The following is a 23206-nucleotide window of genomic DNA, read 5'->3' on the forward strand; positions in this document are numbered from 1 at the left end:
AGGGTCTGTGCAGACTCTTTTCAAAACACTAATTGATTGATTGATTGGTTTTTTAAAAAGATTTTATTTATTTATTTATTTGCCAGAGAGAGAGAGAGCACAAGCAGGGAGAGTGGCAGGCAGAGGGAGAAGCAAGCTCCTCGCTGAGCAAGGGGCCTGATGCGGGACTCGATCCCAGGACCCTGAGATTATGATCTGAGTTGAGCAGAGGCTTAACTGACTGAGCCACCCAGGCGCCCCTCAAAACACTGATTTAAATATCTAACTCTGGGCTGTATTAATGCCCTCACCCAAAAAATTATTTCATTTGTTCCTCTTGAGAACCACCAAGTTCTAGAACTACTGCTTTCTCCTTAACAAATCAAGATGTTTCCCCAGACGGGCAAATAAATCAGCCTTTAGCTTGCAGTTAATCAGAGGGATCTACAATGTAAAGGTTCACATGCAAATATCTGCCTTTTAGTTATACACAGGCATGTCTGCTCTCTGCAAATTGGAAGCTTTTCGTTCACAGAGGAAAAGTTGGGTTTAGAGTTGCAAAAGTCTATGTACTAGATTAACAGATTCCATTTAATAGAAGGCACATTTATTGAGTTAGAGTAACAGTCGCTTAATAGCCAAGAATGTCTCCCCAGGCAAGGTATAGTCCATTTGTTGAATTTTTATTTTTGAAATTTCAAGTTGCATTTTACTAACATTTTGCAGTGCCCCTTGGTGTTTGAATGCAGCTGTTGTGGATGGGGTAGTGCATTCTGAGGAATGGTGCATGTTCAGGCCCTGGTGGCCCCTGGTGCTGAGCCGGGAGCAGCTGGGTCAGAGGTGAGCTCAGCCCCTGCTGGGCATCTCCCCCCGACCCCTGCCCAGCCCCCACCACCACCAGGGGGCTGGGGTGGTTTGAGAGAGCCCAGGGACTGGGAAATGCCTACAGGTCCACCAGCTGCCTGACAGTGGTCCTCAATCCTCTACTGACAGGGGTGATTTGAACCTAAAGTCTGGGATCTGTGCATTCTCAGCTGTTCTGGGGAAAACTGAGAGTTTTTTTTTTTTTTTTCAGTGAGTGCAAATGTCAACCAAGAAAATGATGAGAGAATTACACAAAGCAGTCCTTGTTGAGTGATGCTGCTCAACATCTTCTCTGCCCCTACCCCCAGGACTTATAAATCAGGGTTTCTTAGGCCTCCTGCATGCTGTTTGGGAAAGGTCAGGTTTTCAGTCTTCTGAGAGACAGAGACTAGGAGAGTTTTTCCACACCTTTTGGTATATGTAGAAACCTATTGTAAACAGAAGGTGCTGTGCGGTTACAAGTTATTCGTGTTCTTAACACATGTGGATTTGGGAGCCTTCGCAGCCTGGCCAGAGGATCCAGGCTGGAGAAGCTGTCAGTGCTGTTTTTGATGGGAAGGAGACTCCTTCATGGGGCACGTACTGGAGCCCCAGGACTGAGAAGCCGGCAGGCCACGGCACTCCCGCGGCTGCGAGCTTTTGTGGTGCTGCCATCACGCAGTCTGTCCCCAGGAGACTAGCTGCAGAGTTGGTTGTAGAATTTCAGGCTGTCTCTCTCTTTTTAGAGCTCCCAAAGATAAGTGCATGGTCTTCTTGTTTTAAGGATTCTGATGTTATTTAAAAATTATAGAAGTCTGGGACCCCTTGGTGGCTCAGTCGGTTAAGCATCTGCCTTCAGCTCAGGTCATGATCCCAGGGTCCTGGCATTGAGCCCCACATCGGGCTCCTTGCTCGGTGGGGAGCCTGCTTCTCCCTCTGCCACTCCCCCTGCTTGTGTTCCCTCTCTCACTGTGTCTCTCTCTGTCAAATAAATAAATAAAATCTTAACAAATTATAGAAGTCTGAGAAACCTTCCACAACGGACCCAGCCTTTGTGCCCCCTGGACCGTCTGTGATTCCAGATGCACCTGCAGACGTAGTAACCAAGGCTAATAACCCCTGTGAAGAGGAGAACACACCAGGCTCCTAACCCAGAGGTCTCAGTTCAGATCCCTGTTTTTGCCACTTAATACGTGTGTGAACCGGGGCAAGTTCTAAATTATGAAATGAGGGTGAAAATGCCTCCCTCTGAGGCGTGCTGTGCAGACTCACTGCTCCCTGAACATGAAGGCTGCCCTGAATTGCAGAGCTCCGACTTCCGCACGTGCACCTGGCCCCGCCTTCTGGGAGTCTGAGGGGAGCGGGTCCCATCCTTGAGGCCAGCTCCCACCTGAGCACCAGCATTTTATTCTCCTCCTGCGCCGACTCTGCTGTGTGACACCTGACCTTGGAGGCCACTGATGCCTTTGCCGGGATGTTGACGTAGTTGTGGATATCAAAGAATGCTGCTAGTGACCTTGACGCTGATTCAAGCAACAAGACCCAGTAGCTTTGTGACCTTGTATAAGTCACTTTACCTTTCTGATTCTCCACGTCCTCAAAGGGCAGCTATAAGGTCAGATAGAATCCCACATGAGGGTGCCTACCACGGAACCTGGCATGGTGAAGGGGCTCAGCTGTAGGTTTCCGTCCTTCCTCCCTCCTGGAGGTTCCTAATCCTTGTGTGCGTAACCTGAGACCACGTTCAATGCCTGCAGCTTCTGTGGGAGAAAGTTTCCCACGTGTTGACGGAGTCTGGCTGGAATCCTGCTCCCTGGGTCTGCCCTCAGCAGTGTGTCTTGGCCACCATTCATGCTTACAGGTATAATAGCCCCGCACTGCACTAAGAGATCAGCACACCATTCATTATACGAAGGCACAAAACAGAGCCTTGTCTTTGGTGGACAGACCCAGCCCTTTTCCACTTGTCCTTGTACTTTAGTATTAGTATCTTTGCTATTTACTCTTCAGTAAATATTTATTTATTTATTATTTTTAAAAGATTTTATTTATTTATTTGACAGAGAGAGAGAGACTTTTTCCCCCTTCGCTCATTTGTTCTGTTTCTTAAATTCCACGAGTGAAATCATATGATAACTGTCTTCCTCTGACTCACTTATTTCGCTTAGCATGATACCCTCTACCTCCATCCATGTTGTTGCAAATGAGATATCATTCTTTTTGATGGCTAAGTAATATTCCATTGTGTGAATAACATCTTTATTCATATATGAAAACATAATTTTAAGTTTTCTAGTACCGATTAAAAAGAAATAGGTAAAATTAATTTCAATATCTTATTCAAAATACCATTTTAGTACATAGTAACATAATAAATATTAATGAAGTATTTTACATTCTCTCTTTTTTTAAGATATTTATTTATTTATTTGACAGGGAGAGACACAGCAAGAGAGGGAACACAAGCAGGGGGAGTGGGAGAGGGAGAAGCAGGCTTCCCGCTGAGCAGGGAGCCCGATGCGGGGCTCGATCCCAGGACCCTGGGATCATGACCTGAGCCGAAGGCAGACGCTTAACGACTGAGCCACCCAGGCGCCCCTTACATTCTCTTTTTATATTAAATCTTCAAATGTTCCCTCCCTCAGAGAGACCTTCCCTCCACCCAATCCAAGGAACTCTTGCATCTCCTCATTTTGTGGTTCTGTATTTATTGACACATTTGTCTACATGCCCCCTAAACTGGGCACTGCCTAAGGACAGGGCCCGTATCTATTTCAATCTCTGTGGGCACTTGGTACCCAGCTTCATGCCTGGCACAAAACAAATTCAATAAATATTTACCGAAGAATGGGGCTCCTGGGTGGCTCAGTTGTTAAGCATCTGCCTTCGGCTCAGGTCACGGTCCCAGGGTCCTGGGATTGAGCCCCGCATCAGGCTCCCTGCTCAGCGGGGAGTCTGCTCCTCCCTCTCCCACTCCCCTGCTTGTGTTTCCTCTCTCGCTGTTTCTCTCTGTCAATTAAATAAATAAAATCTTAAAAAAATTTTTTTCATATGGTTTTCACATTGTATTTCTGTTGGATGGTACTGGTCTACATCTTGGTGTGAGTTGTTTAGGTTTTCTCCTGAGGGCAAAGGGAAGCCTTTAAAGAGTTTTAAGTAAGGGAATAATGTGATCTGATTCAGTTTTTAGAATATCACTTGGCCTCTGTGGAGAAGAGATTGGTGGGGCAGAGGGACTAGAGGGGGGGCAGGAAGTGGTCACAAAAGCACGGGAAACAGGCAGAGGTCTGTGCTAGGACAGTGGTGGAGGAGGTAAAAGGGGGGGGTGGATTCAAGATCTATTTGTAGGTAGAGTCTATGGGACTTCCTGAAGGTGGGGTGTGGGGTGAGGGAGGGGTACAGCCAGGCATGGCTCAGGCAACTAGGTGTATGAAGTGGGGCCATTTACTGAGATTGGAAAGACTGGGAGGGGGACAGGGCTTCGTTTGTTTGGCTGCTTTTCGTTTGGTGGGTGGCAGAGATTGAGACTTCTGTTTGGGGTGTGCTAAGTTCAAGAGGCACGCATGTCAAGTGGAGGGGTTAACCGGTCAGTATTATGAGCCTGGAGCTCTGGAGAGAGATCTGTGCTAAAAGTTACAAAGTTAGGAGTCTGCATAGAAGTGAAATTAAACCCATGGAAGCAGATGTCCTCACCAAGGGAGAGAGCTGTGTAAAGCATAAAGGGAAGGGACCCTAGGACCCAGCCCTGAGGAACCCCACCACATCTGTTCCAAGGAGCCAGCCATGGAAGCTGAGCCTTGGGTTTGGAGGGGAGCAGAGAAATGAGGCAGGAGCTGCATAGGGGTACTAGTCAAAGGAAGGGTTTTCTTCTTAAGATGAGAGACAAAACTCAATAGGAAATGATCTAATCTTTTAAGCATATAATAAAACAAAACATATTTTTTCATTACTTGAGTCTCTTTAGAAAACGTTTTTGATTTAATTAAAGCAGACATGTCCCCAGGGCTACCCTCTCTATGGGCTTGTGTCAGCAGCATGGTGATGATGCTTCCCTACAGGGGTCCCACACGGTCCCCGATGACTCTATGGACAGAGGAGGTAAATGGATGACCGTGGGGGACCTCTTTTGCCCGAGGGGTGATGGCTGCTTTTCCAAGGTTTGGGTGGGCAGCCCACCCTGAGGATGGCTGCCTGTCCTGGAAGGCAGGTTGAGGGCATGTGTCGTATCTGTCTGGCTTGGTGAAATCTTTCCTTTTAGAGGTCTTGAGGACATTATCTCAAAGCCACACCATTCTTATTCTGCCTTTGAATTAGTTGAGAAGAAACCTTGACAGAGGGCGCCTGGATGGCTCAGTTGTTAAGCGTCTGCCTTCGGCTCAGGTCATGATCCCAGGGTCCTGGGATCGAGTCCCACATCGGGCTCCCTGCTCGGTGGAAGTCTGCTTCTCCCTCTCCCACTGCCCCTGCTTGTGTTCCCTCTCTCGCTGTGTCTCTCTCTGTCAAATAAATAAAATCTTCAAAAAAAGAAAAGAAAAGAAACCTTGACAGACACGCTGTTTTAGAGAGGATGAGAAGCGGCCGGTGGGGGGGGGGGGGGGACTGGGGGAGTGAGGAAGGGCAAATAGACACCAGCCAAACAAAGCATCTGCTTTTATCAAAAGTGCTGTGTTTGACAGACTGAAGCCTGATGAGTCACTGATGCCAGACCCTCTCTGCCTGCCAAGAGACACACTGGCTGTGATACGGTTTTTCTTATTCTTAACTCTATTCAATTTGACCGACTGCTGCCAAGTTAAGATTTGAGCTGTAGCTTTTAGCTTAATGCTGTCACTGGAATTCTGCTGAACACAGGTTAACTAACCTCTGACTGTGTCAAGTTTTTATCAACTAGCTTAGCCTTGGACTCCTGTATAGACTCACCAGAGTGTAACATGTAGGATATTGAAATGATGCCTTTTTTCACGTGATTAGGGAATCTGCCTGAGGAGGTGGTTTAATTGCCATCCTTTTAACATACATCATGAACACATGAATCAGGCATTGCTGTATTTTCAAATGAGGTAGAAACGGACTCACAGAAGCAGGAATTGGCTGCCGAAGTGAAAGAAGCAGGAGTATTATTTTAAGTACCCAGGCCTTAGACTCTCTGATAGCCAGGGAGGGAAATATGTCCTCATCTGGAGCGTACCCTGGGCCTTAAGAAGAAAGATTCCCAAAGTTGAAGGAAATGCTAAAGCTGATCGCACGGCCCGAGGCTCTGAAAGGGAAACACAGTTGAGGACAACCATAAATAGTGCGCCCAACACAGTTCAAAGGAGGAACAGGTAGGTGACCGTCCAGGTCGTTCTTGGTTTAAGGCTGTGTCTGCAGGACTGTCTAGCTGGGTCCCCATAATGCGTTGTGATGAGCCGGGGCCATTCTGATGAATTCATTCACCGGTACGTTGAACATGGCCTGTGTGCCTGGCTTTGTGCTGGGTGGTAAGAGCTTGAAAGGCACACCAGGGGCTGTGTCTGTGTGAGGAGTTCCCAGCCCTAGGGAAAAGGGGCGCCCCTTTTGAACCCTCTGACCTCACCAGCATCTGTTCTTTCCATCTTCTTTGCCTAACTTCCCATCCATGGGATAGCCCTTCGTACCACTTCCTAGTTCTATAAACAATTCTGCTTTTCTTGACCTCTGGACTTAACATAATTCCAGGTATGCACATCCTTGACTGGGTGGTTGAAGATGGTGCTTTCTAGATAACCATTCCCTCAGGGCCTGCCTGCTCTGTGCCGACACTTGCTCTGGGCTGTCCTGGCCTTGGACCCAGGCCCAGGAAAGCTTGGGCCATGCAACCTATGCAACCAAGGGCTATATCAGAGGGTGGCTCCGGGCTATCAAAGAAACAGAGTGCAGGGTGAGCAGAGAATTGTGAAAAATGCTAAGGGTAACACAAAGGGCTTTCAGAAATTAGGTTTGGAACAATAGAACCAGAGAGAGGGGCATGGGAGAGCAACCAAACTGCTGAGCCTCTGTCCAGCTTGCATTTTTTTGTCAAGGAAATGACTTTTCTGACTGGAAAGGGTAGGATCTGGGTAAAGGAAGAGAACTGTCAGCGTGGAGCAGACGAGGCCATGGCAAGAGGCTCTAAGGCCACCAATGAGGTAAAGCCCCGGGGCCACAGAAGCCGGAGGGAGCTTGAGGCCGAGACCCAGACCATCACCTCGGAGGAATGCAGACACACTACAGGGAAGATGTGGACAGAGGAGTATTTCAATTTTCAAGAAAGGAACTAGAGAGGTGAAATTAACCTGTAAAATGATACAGTTGACCTGATCTCAGGAAATATCTTTAAAAAATTTTTAGGACAATGAGTTTTGCATATTTGGTGGAGGAAACAGCAACTATTAGTATGTTAGCAGGGCTTTGCCAAAAGCAAGTCATACCAGATTAATTTCTTTCCTGGGGTTATTTGTTGGGAGGTTAAAGGAAGGTTGAGAAGGTGTGTAAGCAGATGTCAATCACTGGTCATAGTGTCTGGTGAGGGGCGGGCCAGGTGGTAGTAGGTGAAGCGTGCTGTGGGCTGTGTCCTGATTGACCCACGTCTTGGACCACTCTAGCCAATTTTTAAAAATCGTTTAGACAGTGATACTGACACACAGATCACATTGGTGGATGACATGAATCATAGAAGAAAAATATGTCAAAATGACAGAAATGAGATCCAAAAAAGATCTTGGTGTTTGGAAAGAGTAGACCCAATCTAATTGGATAAGACTCGAGTGAGAGGCAAAGACTTACACTAGAGTCCAAAAACAAAGTCAGAGTGTGGGGTTTGGGTTATAGCTGCATGTGAAAAATATATGCAGGATTTGGATAAGTGCAGCTCAGAATGAGTCAGCAGGGAGTTATGGTTGTTAAAGAAGCGAATGTGATTTTAGGAGCGTTAATTGAAGTTTAATATTCGGACGAAGGGAAGTGGTCACTCTTGGCTGCCCAGATCACAAATCTGGCAAATTGTTTTTAGCTCTAGACAACCGGAAATGGAAGATGCATTCCCCTAGAGCAGTGAGCTTCTGCTGAGGCCACTCCTCTGCTCTGAAGCAGATCTTTTGGTTTAATCATTAAGGAATATCCCTGAGGTTTAATGTACTGGTGAAGAGGAACTTCTCATGTCATATCTTAACCCTGGGAGATTATAAAATATGCACCAACCTTAATCCTGTCAACTCCTAGTGAAGTCGACTTTAACAAATAAGGTCAATAAATATGTTGTGAGATGTGGGAAACTCTCCTCTCATTTATTTTGCAAGGTGATGAAACCGAATATATTTTCCTAGGTGCACATCTAGAAGTGTTATAGTTCTCTGTTTTTAAAGCTACATCCCTTTTAAAATTAGCAAAGACTTGGGACACCTGGGTGGCTCAGTCAATTAAGCATCTGCCTTTGGCTCAGGTCATGATCCCAGGGTCCTGGGATCGAGCCCCACATCAGGCTCCCTGCTCAGCGGGGAGCCCGCTGCTCCCTCTGCCTGCCGCTCCCCCTGCTTGTGCGCGCGCTCTCTCTCTCTCTCTCTCTGACAAATAAATAAAATCTTAAAAAAAAAAAAGACTATATACATAATATGCCCTGCCTAGAGTAGGAAAGTACCTCTTTCCTACTCTTTGGGACAGTTATGTGATTCCCAGCATCAGTAAGGAACCTGTCCATCTAATCACGTACTAGTTTGAGATTTTTCCAAGAGACACCACCTCTCTACTCACCAGGCCAGCCCTGTTTTACGCATCCATTTCTTCTCATTTTCCCAGAAGCCGATGGACACGGCCCTGTAGTAAACTCTCTGTCCTCTTGGCGCTCTCCCTGATGAACTTCAAACATGGCATTTCAGACATGTCCAGAGAGATTCATTTTCAGCAGGGAGAGCCAGCCCCTCGATGTCACTTTGAAAACATCTGGTGTCGGGCTGGGGAGCCAGGAACAGCCCTGACAGCAGCATTGATCCACAGCCGAAGGGGTTCTGCCTGAGCCCCCCCCCCCCCCCCCCAGTTCAGGCACAGGCTTGTGGCTAAATTAGCTCCTTAATGTGGAGGCCCATCAGTTAAAAACATTTCTGTCTTGTTTCCTCTTGTTCCTTCTCTCCTTCCAATGTTACCCTTCCCTTGGTGAACCCAGGGATTTGTGGCAAAGGGAAGGGTTGGGGTCTAGGCCTTCTGCACAGTGGAGAGGAAACATGCGCGCACGCGCGCACACACGCACATACATACTTGTTCATTCCTTCATTCAGACCAACACTGAGCAAGCCACTGTGCCCTGGGGATACAGAGGTGAATAAAGTAAAATAATAGTCCCTGTTCTCAGCGAGCTCATAGTCTAGTAAAGGAGATGGACAGGAGTACATGTATTGTTTTGAATTATTATTTGTCATAAGGTTTTATAATTAAAAAGGAGGGCTGGGGAGCTCTTCTTTGAGTTGTAGGGGGCAGGGGAAAGAGTGGTCAGGGAAGGTGGGAATGAACAGGAAGATGGGGGGACTCAAAGCCTCTTGGTTGAGGGAATTCTAAACAATTTAGATTTACTGGAATGTAAGGAGCAAGGGGAGGAGTTGAGGCTGCTGAGATGGGCAGGGCTTAGCAGCATGGGTATCATCCGATAAAATACAAAATGAGAATGCTAGACTGTTCCACATGTTAACTTTACCTAAAAGAACACGATCTAGTAAGAAATATCGTCCAGTGGACACAGAATCCTAGGAGATTTAAAGCCTATTGCCAACTCTTCCTTCCTGCAGTCCTTCCATCCCCACTTCTTCCCAGCCAAGACCCTGAGATGCTGATGGTACTTTGCGATGGAGAATGGAAGATGAAGGTTCTAGATTCCAAGGCCATATCCACACGCAAGTGGCCTGCAGCCACCAAGTTGCCAGTGGAGGGCAAACTTTGTCCCAGTTGTTGGGTTCACCTTCGCTGATTGTGGGGCATGCCCTGGTCAGGAGTTGGTTAAGACTGGTAAACCAGTAGTGCTCGCTTCGGCAGCACATATACTAAGACTGGTAAACCAGTAGTGCTCGCTTCGGCAGCACATATACTAAGACTGGTAAACCAGTAGACCTCGAGGGTGCAGTGATTTCTCCTCCTTGGCCCCACTACTTCGGGTAAATGGAGAGACTTGACCTACTGGTCCCACATATCTCTTTGTCTTGCATTTCTGTTAGTTGTTCTAGGAATGAGTTCATTTGTGATCAGTCAGCACCCACAGAGCAAGAACTCCAGCTTAGACATACAAGCCTTTTAGCCCTGACCTTCAGTAAGTTTTAGATAGAAGATTTTTGCACGGTGCTTCATATCCAGGAACTTTGTTCTACTTCCTTATAAGGTCTGCATGGATTCTTTGTGTTCTAATGCAGACAGTGAGCATTTATGAATCATGACAGTTTTGTTCTCCTTTTTCTGGTTCTTATACCTTTTTATTTCTTATTTAACTGTACATGCTAGGACCTCGGGACAAGTGGTGCACAGAAGTAAGAATGGACATCCTTGTCTTGTTTCTGACTGATGGCTTGATTTTAGTAATGATTCTAATACTTTGCCGTTAAAAATGCTTCCTGAGGGCTTTCATAGATAACCTTTGTCAGGTTATGGAAATCCTTCTGTATTTCGTTTGTGAAGAGTTAGCTTTTTCCCTGCTAAGATCCTGGAAGGATGATTTTTTTTTTTAAGTATTTTTTTCTCCCATTAATTAGATGCCTCAAATAATTTTTCTACTTTAACATGTTAATGTGGTAAGTTGTATCAATAGATTTTCACTATTAAACTGATCCTATATTCCGGGAATGAACCTAGTTTGATTATGGCGTAGATTTATACATTATTAGAATTAGTTTCTTAATATTTTATTGAGGGTTTTTTAAAAAATACCTATTCATGTGCGAGATTACCCTATACTTTCCTTTTATTGACCTTATCTGCTTTGGGGATCAAAGTTAAAATATCCTCTTTTCCAGTCTCTTGAAGCTTTTATATCATTTTCTTTTTTTTTTAAGATTTTATTTATTTATTTATTTATTTATTCATGAGAGAGAGAGAGAAGCAGAGGCAGAGAGAGAAGCAGGCTCCCCAAGGAGCAGGGAGCCCAAAGCGGGGCTCAATCCCAGGACCCCAGGATCATGACCTGAGCCGAAGGCAGACAGCCAACCATCTGAGCCACCCAGGTGCCCAATTTATATCATTTTCAAGTAACAATTCCAACATTTGGCAGAACTTCCTGGATAATAAAACCATGGAGGCCTGTGGGAAGATGTTGAACTACTCATTCAGTTTTTTTCTTTTTTTTTTAAAGATTTTTATTTATTTATTGAGAGAGAGAATGGTAGAGAGAGAGCATGAGAGGGAAGAAGGTCAGAGGGAGAAGCAGCCTCCCCACTGAGCAGGGAACCCGGTACGGGACTCGATCCCGGGACTCCAGGATCATGACCTGAGCCGAAGGCAGTCGCTTAACCAACTGAGCCACCCAGGTGCCCCTCATTCAGTTTTTCAAATCGTTATAGGGCTATTCGGGTTTGTTTCTTTTTGAGTCTCTTTTAGTATTTTTCTAGGAATTTGCTCATTTATGCTAAGTTTTAAAATTTATTGGCATAAAGGTGTTCATAGGATTCTCTTCCTGTGCTCTCTTGCATCTATGGCAATGCCCTCTTGTCATTCCTATATTGTTTTGTGCTTTCTCTCTCTTCTCCCCAGATGACATCTGTCAGAGGTTCATTCTATTAGGCTTTCCAAAGAACAAGGCTTTATTTATTGTTCCCCTGTTGTATCAATTGTTTTATATTTAATTTCTCTGCATTATCTCTGTTCTATTTTATGTTTATTCTTTTAATTTAAGCTGGACATTTAATTTCAGTCTTTTATTAACCCTAAAAATATTATGGTTGTACATTTACTTCAAAATACCACTTTTATTGTATCCTATATGTGCTATATTCTACCTTCTGAAAATCTGCTTTGTGAGTGTAACCTAGTTAACGGTTACTGTGTTCAGTGATATGCAGTGTTTAGGCTTATAGTTTCCTCTTATTCTGTATGTCTGTACATTTTTTTAAACTATGTTTTTTTTAATTGCCTTATTTTGTATTTTTAAAAATACTCTACTTTTCATTTAGTGGTTACTTTTTAATACAATTACTTTATAAAACATAAAGTAAAACAATACCTTTGGTGTCCCATTAGTTTGTCTTTTAAAAAAAATTGTGGTAAAATACACATAATATAAAATTTACCATCTTAGCCATTTTTAAGTGCACAGTTAATGAGTGATGAGTTAATGAATGATATTAAGTCCATTCACACTGTTGTGCAGCCAGCCTCCCCAACTCTTTTTATCTTGCAAAACGAACTCCGTACCCATGGAACAACTCCCTGTCTCCTCCCCACACCCCAGCCCCTGGCAACCACTATTCTTCTTTCCGTCTCTGAATTTGACTACTCTAGGCACCTCATGTAATTAAAATTGTCCAGGGGCACCTGGGTGGCTCTGTCAGTTAAGCATCTGACTCTTGATTTCAGCTCAGGTCAGGATCTCAGGGTCGTGAGATCGAGCCCTGCATCCGGTTTTGTGCTCATTGTGGAGTCTACTTGCCCTTCTCCCTCTATTCTTCCCCCTACTTGTGTGTGCGTGCTCTCTCTCTCTAAAATAAATAAATAGAATCTAAATAAATAAATAGAATTGTACACTGTTTGTCCTTTTGTGACTGGTTTACTTCACTTAGCACAAAGTCCCCTGTTGTAGCCTGTGTCAGGGTTTCCTTCCTTTTTTGAGGCCAAGTGATACTCCAGTGTATATGTATACCACATTTTGTTTATCCATTCTTCTATCAGTGGATGCTGATTAGGCTGCTTCCACATTTTGGCTTCTGTGAAGAATGCTGCTAAGAACACACATGCACAAATATCTCTTCGAAATCCTGCTTTCAGTTCTTTTGGGTATCTACTCAGAAGTGGAATTGGTGGATGATATGGTAGTTCCATTTTGAATTTTGTGAGGAACCGCCATCCTGTTTCTCCTAGCAGCTGTACCGCTTACGTTCCCGCCAACAGTGCATAAGGGTTCCGATTTCTCCATCTCTTTGCCAGCACTTGGTATTTTTTTTTTTTTTTAACTCCACAAATGACTCATTTGTCTTGTTCTGTACCATCTGTGCTGGTTTGTAGTCACCTACATGTTTACCAGTTACTGTGTGCATCATTCACTCTTAGATCTTAAGCTATTCTTCTGGTATCCTTTTCATTCTTCCCAAATGGTGTCTTTATTTATCTAAAATTGTCTTTATTCACCCTTGTTCTTGGTAGTTTCGCTGGGCAGGAAATTTTGAGCTCCTCACTTTCTTTCCCTTCTGGCTGATGAAGACCCGCTGCCGACCTAATCCTCATTGCTCAGAGGGCAACCTTCCTTTGCTCTTTGGCTGCTTTTATCATCTTCTCTCTGGTTTCGAGGGTCTGTAGTTTCCCTGCAGTGTGTCTAGGTGAGAATGTATTTTTGTTGATACTGCATAGGATGCATTGGGATGCCTGAATCTGAGAATGGGCATCTTTCGTTTATTTTGAAGATTTCCCATCATTATTTCTTTGACGATTGCTTTTTCTCTCTCTCGATTCTCTTCTTCTGGAGTTCTGGTTAAATGTAATTAGGCCTTCTCATTCTACCTTCTACATCGCTTTTATATTTCCCATCACCTTTCCTCTCTGTGCTGTGTTTTGTATAGTGTCTTTTTATATTTGTTTATAGTTTCTTCATAGATTTGTCATATTTTCTTAGGTCATGTTTAACCTGTTCTGTAGCAGATTATATATTTTAATCAGTTTTTTTAAAATTTTTGTAATTGCCTATTTATTCTGAGATCACTTTTTGATTCCGTCTTTTTTTTTAAATCATACATTGTTATTTTATAGCCTGTATCTGATATTCCAGTATCTGAAGTCTTTGAGGATCTCAGTCTATTGTTCTTTCTGCTGACTTCAGTGGTTGGGGCTTGCTTCCTTGTGTATGTGGTTATTTCTGAAAGGAAATTTATGTTTGACCACATTTGTGGATATCCTGAGTGGCATTCTGTTGACAAAGTTTTCCCCCCAGAAAGTATTTACTTTTTCCTCTCTAGTGGCACCACCAGCACAGAAACTTTAATTTCTCAGTTTGGGATTCTCTGTCAAAGCACGTAGTATACATTTGAATCCCAGCCAACATGAAGGCAGATCTGCAGTTACAAGTTCTTAGGGGAGACTCTTCTTACTGTCATTTTTTCCCATCAGAATTTGTGGTGGAGACAGTAGGTTTCCTTCCTGGTTCCCCTTGCTAGAGAGCAAGTTACCTTCTTAATTTTTATGTATGTATTTATTTTTGCACATTCTTTCTGTAGGGGTGGTTTAGTCCCATTCTGATGGCTTCGTGGTTAGCTGCTGACTTCTGTGGACCCAGGGCTTACCCTCCCTGCTTTGCTTTTTACCCTCTTGTTGTTCATGTTTTGTGTTCTTGATGTGTTCTCTGTTTCTGTATCTGTTTTTTATATGTCTATGTTTCTTGAGGACTTATCTTTCTAGTGACTTGTGCAATGCACTTGAAAATATATTTGTAATCTATCATTTAGTTTTCAGAGTATCTGGTCTCCCGTATTAAGCAAATCAGAGTCCCAGAATAGAAATTTCTAATTTTCTGAGGCTTTATTTGGACTATATACAAAGGTGGTTTTTTTTGTGGTTTAAATTTTCATTTGTCCATTCTTGCCCTTGTTTATTAATTGGCTGCTATGTGACAAATACAGTTCTAAGAGCTTAGTATACATTGGTGAGCAAGAGAGAAGTAGCCCCTACCCTCGTGGAGGGTACAGTCCCATGGAAAAGACATAAACAAGCACTGGTTGCTCACAGTGGTGGTGGGGCTGATGGAGAAGACCAAAGGGTTACGGAAAACAGGTATTCTCGGCTGGTATCTACACAGCTATCTTGTTTTGTTCTCTGTTTCCTTCCTGAGTTAACTATTTTTGTCCCTGTGAGGGGATCCCTTAAATATTTGTTATATTTCCTCATACTTTATGGGAAAGATTTACATGTTCATAATTTGGAAGATGTGAACAACCCTTCTGAAAGTAACTTACCAGTTGAAAAGGAAGGGAGTTTATCTGAGACATTCAGTAGCTGAATGGCAGCAATCATATGTGCGCTGCTAACCATGGAAAAAGGGTGGTAATGGGGCAAAGTCTTATAGATAATTCAGATCCCGGTATAGTCTTAAAAGTTTGTGTAGTACAGTGCTTGAAGCAAAGGTTTTTGCTAGTTCATTCTTAATGAGCATATTGAGATGTGCTAGGCATCATCTACTTAGTTCCCTTAGAAAGAATTCAGCAAGTGCTCTCTCTCTTCCCTTTCCCCCACCAAAGCCGGTCGTTTACCACCATCTGTCTTTTCTCGCTTAGAACAGTCTCCTAAATCTGTACACCATCCCCGCTCCCTCTGTCAGTATAGCCCAAGCCTCACCCTGTCACCTAGACCTCTCTAGCATCCTCTCCTTTTGTCTTCCTGACTCTGTCTTGCCCCCCATGAATTTGTTTTCCACACCAGTGCAGAGGGATTTTTCTAAAACACAAATCTCTGGTTCTTCTGCAGCTTAAGATTTTTCAACAAATCCCATTGCTTTCCTAAGTCTAGACATGTTTACATGGCATCCAAGCCCCTTATGCTTGGCTCTGCCTCTCTTCACCCTGATCTCCCAAACCCCCACCACTCCTGAGCCTCCTCCAACCCTGTGCTTCCATTACTTGTTCTTTTATTCATGAATTCAGCAAATGGTTACTGGGCAACTGCTGTGTGAAGAGCACAGGGGATACCAAGGTGAATAAAGCAGAGAAAGCCTCAGTCTTGCAGGATTATATTCCAGAAAAAAAGACCATGAGCAAATAAACGTTTCATATAATATCAGATAATATGGGAAAAAATAAAGCCAGATAAGGCCAGAGAGGGTAGTGGTGGTGCTTATTTAGATAAGTGTTTAAGGAAAGCTTCTCTGAGGAGGTGTTGTTTGAGCAGAGACCTGAATGTTGTGAGGGAGTGAGCCCTTGAGAACCACAGGGAGAACGTTCTAGGCAAAGGAACAGAAGTAAATGCCAAGCCACAGAGGCAGCGACTGGCTTGGCATGTTTGAGCACCAGAAAGAAAAGTCAGTAGGCCTTGGATGGAATGAGTGTATTAGTATGCTTTTGCTGAGTAACAAATTGCCAGAAACGTGGTGCCTTAACACCTGTTTATTACCTCACAGTTTCTGTAGGACAGAAGTCCCACAAAGCTCAGCTGGGTTCTTGGTTACGGGTCTCAAACTCAAGATGTCAGCAGCTGGGCTCCCATCTGAGCCTCTGGAGAAGAAGCTGCTTCCACAGTCATTCAGGTTGTTGGCAGATTTCGGTTCCTTGTGGTTGTAGGACTGAGATCTGTTTCCTGGAAATCTGCTGGGGGCAGCTCCCACATAGAGGCCGCCTGAAGTTCCGTGCCATGGGCCTTCTCACAGGCCGTGTTGTAACGTCACACCACCAACAGGCTCCTTCATGTCCAGGCCCCCCTCACTCTGCACGTGAGGTGAGGTTGGAGAGCTGGCGGGGACCATGCCAACCAGGGCCTCGGAGGCTCTGTTGAGGACTCCAGGGTTTTGTTCTGATCGGATGGAAGTTATTAGAGGATTTTGATTTGGGGAAGGATCATGCTGGCTGCTCTGGAGACGGTGGAGCTGGGAACGTGTTGCAGGCGTCCTGGCGAGAGATGTTGGTGGCCTGGGCTAGAGTGGAATTACTCCTGAGTGCTGTGGTTTCCCAAGTGCACCACAGTGTCCCATGTCCCCATGTGTTTGCACATGCCTCTCCCATTGCCTGGACATTTCTCATTACCACCTCCCTCTCAGCTTCTTCACCCAGTGAGTCCCTACCCAGCCCTCAAACCTTAGCTCAAAGATTGCCTGAAAGGCCCCTCCATGGTATTTCCTTCCCACTGACACCAACTTGAGTTGTGATGGGTCTGTTGATCTGTCTTCCCCACTGGCCTGCAGCTTCTCCGGGAGCAGAGCCTTTGTCCCTGATTCCTCTGTTTCCATTGTCTAGCCTACAGCATAGCATGTTGGAGATGCCAGATGATGTTTGTGGGATGAATGCAACAACTATGGAGATACTGGGAATGAAGTAGACTCGCCACTACTCTTGGGTTGCTTACCTTGTTGAGGCGAGACCTTATATAAATAAATATACAATAGAATGAACCAGAATGCAAATACCATGCCATGTGCACAAAGGCGGGGTGCCCACTCTGTGGATTACTGGCGTGCATGGAGTTTAAGGGGAACCTTTATTCTACTCAGTCTGGAACAGTTGGATCTAGTTTCTCACATCCCTCTATTGCATGAAAGAATCCTCTTACTACAAATGATTCCTCTTTGTTATATCCAGAAGGACATTTGTTTGGCAACACTGTTAGCCATTAATTTATTCCATAATATTTCAAGAAGTCAAAACACTCATTCATTTAAAACATTCTATAATTTAAGACAGACATAGGGTAATTCATTCCTCATCTGTATTCCAAGCGTTCAGAAAAGATCTGGTAGTGAAGTTTGGCTTGTATATTCAAGAGGGAGAACCTCTTAACTCAAAATAGCAAATGTGTAGATCAAGTGTCCTTTTAAGAGGGAGGCACTATTAACCTGGTTACTGATGAGAAACCAACTAAAATAGTAAATACATCATTTCTGTGACTTCCAACTACACATCCCTCAGAATGAACCTAAGGAAGCGGGACCCTGGAAAGACTGATTTAACCGGAGTAAACACAGTGATGTTATTTAAAACGTAATAAACATAAGAACAAAATAACAGGAGGGTCCAGTTTCATTCTGCCACTCTCCTGCAGTCTGTGGACCATGCGCTGTAGGGCAGCATGCCTGACAGAGGGGCCGTGGGTGTCTGCCAACCTCACCAGTTGTAAAGGGAGATACACAAAACATCATGGATTCACAAGGGTAGGGATTCATAATTTGCATAAGCAAAAAAAATTGTTTTTAACTTTTCTTTTATATTGCCAAGTTCCTCTGTTTGTTTTCTAGTGATCTCTGCTGGAGAATATAAATCTGTGGCTTAAGGAGTGTTTGGTGCACAGACTTGTATGAATAATTGGATATTCTCTTTCAAATTAGAGGCTAGGGCTACAGGGCCAACTGCTATGTTTTCTAGTTCACATCTTTTGGCCAGCTGGAATGAAGTGGGGGCTGAGAAAGGCGACACAGCACTTCTGCATTTAAACATAATTTTTTTTTAAAAATTGAAAAAAATAAAAATAGGAGCTAGCTCTTAAAAATAAACATAATTTAGTTCAGGGCAATGATTTTTAAAGTTTCTGGACTTGTAACACACTCTTGGTTTTATTAGACACTCTCCTGTATTCCTTCCTTGCCTGTCTAAAAAAAGGATGAGGAGAACGTGAGGATCCTCTAGGGCACCCCTGGGAGCCCTGAGTTGGAATTTTAGGACATTTGGATTCCCCTCTGCTCTTGTGGCAGAATGAACAAGGCTCCCTTAGCAGAGTTCATTTGGGGGGCAGGGTCGAAAGGGGACTTCAGGTTTATCTCTCACCAGAGCCTTCCAGTTTCCTTCTCTTCTGCCCAGAGAAGTGTGTGGTAGAGGATCAAAGAGGAATACAGGAGGGGCGCCTGGGTGGCACAATCGGTTAGGCATCCGACTCTTGATCTCAGCTCAGGTCTTGATCTCAGGGTCATGAGTTCAAGCCTTGTGTTGGCCTCACGCTGGGTGTGGAGCTACTTTAAAAAAAAAAAAAAAGAAGAAGAAGAAGAAGAAGAAGAAGAGGAATACAGGAGGTTCATCTAAGGTGGGGGGCATTTTGGAGAAGACCCCAGGCTCTTTGGTGCTGGGCTCTCTGGATGGGAGAGCACGGGCTGCCCTCCTCTAGGAGATCTTGTGTCTGCGTGGGGACTGTGCTAACCAGCGCTGCCTCAGGAGCCACCAGGCCCAGCGCCTGGCCTGGTCCCTGTTGGTTATCCCACCTCTTCCCAAGAGAGCTTGAAGGCTCTGTTCTGAGAGAACTAGCCCAGAGAGTTTTTAGGTACATCTCTAGAGAAAGGAAGAAAGGAACGTTTCAGCTTTCAGAGGTGAAAGGAGAAGGATTTTAGAGCTAAATCTGGTGAGAAGAGCAGATCCCGAACAAAATTCTAAAAAGAATTTACTAAAAGAATGACATTCGAGCACCTAAAAAAGGAGAATTAAAATGACAAACCATGACTCTATGGTCTTGGTATTTGGCAAATGTTTTCCCAAAAATGAATGAAATGAAGCTCAAGGAAAATATTTGACAGTGTGTTAGCTGCCAGTGAAAAAGTTCAAGCTTTCAAGTGAAAATTGGAAGTTTGGAAAATATGTAGCCTCCACCATGCGCTTGACACTTCCCGATGCTTAGTGACTTCTGATGAGATCAGCGACGACACTGACAAATGTGATTCTTTTTTTATATTATGAAATGTGTCAAAATTTAGAATATCTGCATTACTCTGTGAACCAGTATTTTCCCGGACAGTGGATACAGAATCACACATGGATAAAAAGGTCCAATCAGAGTGCAGGAGAGAGATGCTGAAGAGTAAGAAGCGTGGTTCAAGATGCTGCATTACAACTAGCCTTTAAGAAATTATCACTTGTTTAGTTTTGGTGTGGTATCAAAGAAGAATAGCCATAATTACCTGAAGAGTCTAACGAAATACCCCACCCTTTTCCAGTTTCATATCTATGTGAGGATGGACTTTTTTCTAAACCAAGACATAACATACTGAATGCAGAAGTAGATATGAGAGGGGCGCCTGGGTGGCTCAGTCGGTTAAGCATCTGCCTTCAGCTCAGGTCATGATCTCGGGGTCCTGGGATGGAGCCCTGCGTTGAGGGGAGGGGCCGTGTCCCTGCTCAGCAGGGAGTCTTGTGTCTCCTTCTGCCTCTCCCCTCTGGTCATGCACGTGCACTCTCTCAGATAAATAAATAAAATCTTTAAAAAGAAAGAAGTAGACATGAGAATTCAGCTGTACTTCTAAGCCAGATGTGAAAAAGATTTGCAAAAATGTTGAGTGTCACTCTTTTCACTAAATTTTTATTAAGAAAAAATAACTATTCGTAATAAAATTGTTTTATATAAAATATAATGGGTTCCTTTTAAAAATACTAATAAATATTTTGAAAATTTCCGTTTAATTTCTAATATCAGTGATCAGTAGATATAACCCACATGAACAAAAGCTCTTTGGGGTCCTTAGTAATTTAGAGCATAAAGAGATCCTGAGACCAAAAAACATTTGGGAACCACTGATTTCAGCCCCCCATACCCATCCTGTTTATCCATGCATTAATACATGGATTATGAATGTATATAATGTACATTTTTAAATGTGCCTAAAAAATTTTGAAGATGAGAACAGCCTTTCAGTGGTTGTAACATCTTCCTGCCTTCCCAGGGCCAGACCCTGGGGCCAGATGGTTAGCCTAAGACTGGATGGCTATACGCCTGAAATGTTAATTCAGTAGAAAACCAGGGGTTCAAGAACTTAAAAGGGAGCACAGCCAAAGTGCTGCCAACCAAGTTTTTCATCACTAGCCAGTGGTTCCACGGATGCAAAGCCTGATGACATCGACACGGTGTCCAGAGCGTGTGGCAGAAGTGGTGACCAGGCACAGGACAGATTCCAGTGCTTTGGGAAAAGATGCCTGATAAACGAACTTGAAGGCAGAGAGTTGTAAGGCTTTGAAAGACTGGTTTACACCCCTCTTTGATGGGAATGCGCCCAGGGACGGTGAGCTTACGCTGTTCTCAGATCCTTTGTCCCTGTGAGGGTCTCATTCCAGAACCTCATCCACTGACATGGAGAGGAGCATCTTGGATGACAGCCTACCCCCGTGCGGGTGCCCCCGTGTACCGCCCTAAATGGACCGTCACACCAAGCCAAGCATGGACTTTGGGGGTTGTATCCATTTCCACAAGATGGTGGTATCCCTGAGCCGTGGGGTTGGGACTCCTTGTGCTCCGGCAGTGACCCTCCCTTATCCCAGGGAGAAGTGCTGCCATCTCGGGGGGTCGAGCCCACCCTTGCAAAGGAAGCGGCCCGTTGGGGGGACTTGTGAGACACCCGTTCTTTCTGTAGATACACTAAGACCCTCTCCATGGAGAAGACTATTCTTACAGGCTTTAGAGCCATTCTGTCCTCTCAAAATGATGCCATCTCTGCAGGGATGTGTTGAGTTTTTGAAGTTTAAGTCTCTCAAGGCAGCTCGCTGTCTTTTCACATCCTCTGTTGAGGGGGCACCTCGCTATAACTCTGCAAGCACTGAAAATGGCCGCTCTCACATCTCCCGCTCCTCTCCTTTGCCCTAGTCGATTCTCTTCGTTTCTGTAGGGAGTCAGCCTCCTTAGGGCCACCTGCTGCTGTTTAGTTTTAATTGTCTGGTTAATCCCAACGTCATATTATGACAGACATGAGCAGACATTAGATGGGGGAGAGAACAGTACTGGGGCACCAAAGGAAATGAGGCTGAACGGCTCTGCTTGACACCAGGGGTGGGGGTTAATCAAGGCAGTGATTTTTAAACAAAGAGGAGGACGTGGTCTAGGAGGAGAGCTAGGTTTACAGACTCCATCTTTTGCCCCCGCGACTGGGTGACCTTGGGCAGCCGCCGGGCCTGCGTGAGCCTCCATCTTCTTCTGTCACAGAGGGCATAACACAGCTGTCTGGTCCAGAGGACCTCTCATCTGGGCATCCAGTCCTGCTTGACACCCACCTCTATCCTCCTTGCTGTTCTGTGCTTCAGATTTTTAGGCTAATTTTTTTTTGCTCAAGTGCATCTAGAATTAGCACATGAACTAGTCTAACATTTGGAGCCTGACTCTGATGAGAAAGCAGGTGGAGCTTCTAGACGGATTATGGTGGTGTCCTACCCCCTACCCCTGCCCCCAGCAGGGATCTGTATCTGTTCTAACTTACTTATCTGTCTGCCGTGAGTATTGCCTGGGAGGTGGGCCTGTCTTAATAATTTGAATGAAGAGCGTGAACATGACGTTGGATACGTTTTACTCAGCACAAGAATGCGTTGTTCCCAATTGTTCTCATACTTATGTTTTCTCTTTCCAGGGATCAGCATCTTCTGGACCCAACTCTGGAATATGTGAAGGTAGGAAACCAGGATTTAAGGTGGAACTAGGACCCTGTGTAATAGATTTCCCATTTTTAACAGTGTTGCCAAATAATGCTGCAGTCTGGCTTGTGTAGGAAGCTGCTCAGATTGGAACAACCAGGGGGTAATTTGACTCTCTTAGGCCTTCAGTTACTTTTGTAGGGGTCTTATGTCATCCTATTAGAGGTCTACAGTCTTTTTCCTCCTATCTGAAACCCTTGGGGTTAGGTGGGTTTTAAAATTCAGAATTGTTTTTGGAAGGTAATATGGTACACATATATAACATCCTCAAAGGGGTCTAGCTAGGGCCAGCACTCCAGACCCAAACTCATTATTTTAGCAGTGAGATGTAAGAATATTCACACGAAGTGGGATAAACAGACTGCATATGATTTTATGTAGCTCAGCTCACGCTTTGCCACCAAAAGAGGTGAGGTTTGTTTTGCTGCCAAATGACTTAAAATTTTTCAGTTTTCAGAGTGTTTTGGCTTTTGGGGATAGCAGGTAATGAACTGTGAGCCTGCGTTTATCTTCCGTGGAGGACTGCAGGCTCCCTGAGGTTTTCTGAGTCAGCCTTCCATTCCGACAACGACTATCCTGTGTAGTAGCTCATCTAGGACCAGGAACTGTGGTCATATGCTGCTTTCCAGTGGGGCTGACATTCAGTGCTTCTAAATAGTCAATACTCTGAAACAATAATGTCCTTCTGAGCAGAAAGAAAAGATGCTTTTCACCACCACCACCCCTATTTTTGGGGGGTGTATATGTTTGCTTTATTTTATTTTTGAGAACTGAAATCTGGTACCTACTACAGAAGAGAGAACTCTGATTTGTCACACTGTGTTTCTTGGATTTATGACAACATACATCCTTAACTTTTAGGAGAAATCATGGCATGTGTTAAATTTAAAGGTGCTTGTGTCCCAGGAGCCACATTCCATCCTCTTTATTCTAAGGGCAGTGTCACAGTTTGGGGATATATAGGCCTGTGGTTTTTTCATGTTTTTTTTTTTCTCTCTTTAGACCAGAGGATGGATGATAGAGGAGAAACCTACAGTAGAATCACTGAGTGGCTTGAAGTTGTTGTAGTAAAGCTTGTTGGACGGAAGTGGGTATTAGTCGTAGTAAAGCTTGTTGGACGGCAGTGGGTAGTAGTCGTCGTAAAGCTT

The 23206-nt window shown here is 44.4% G+C and overlaps 1 protein-coding gene across 1 annotated transcript in view; it reads left to right on the top strand.

The window, feature by feature from the left end:
• Positions 1 to 23206, top strand: part of BCAR3 (BCAR3 adaptor protein, NSP family member) — a 110785-nt gene that overhangs the window by 13618 nt on the left and 73961 nt on the right. The window contains exon 3 of the mRNA XM_025872222.2: positions 21995 to 22034. Within this exon, the coding sequence (XP_025728007.1) occupies positions 21995 to 22034 (40 nt within the window). The remainder of the gene's footprint in view (positions 1 to 21994; positions 22035 to 23206) is intronic.

This window comes from Callorhinus ursinus, unplaced genomic scaffold (assembly GCF_003265705.2).
Source record: "Callorhinus ursinus isolate GAN/ISIS: 27379988/994484 unplaced genomic scaffold, GSC_fseal_2.0 scaffold9, whole genome shotgun sequence".
Taxonomy (NCBI): domain Eukaryota; kingdom Metazoa; phylum Chordata; class Mammalia; order Carnivora; family Otariidae; genus Callorhinus; species Callorhinus ursinus.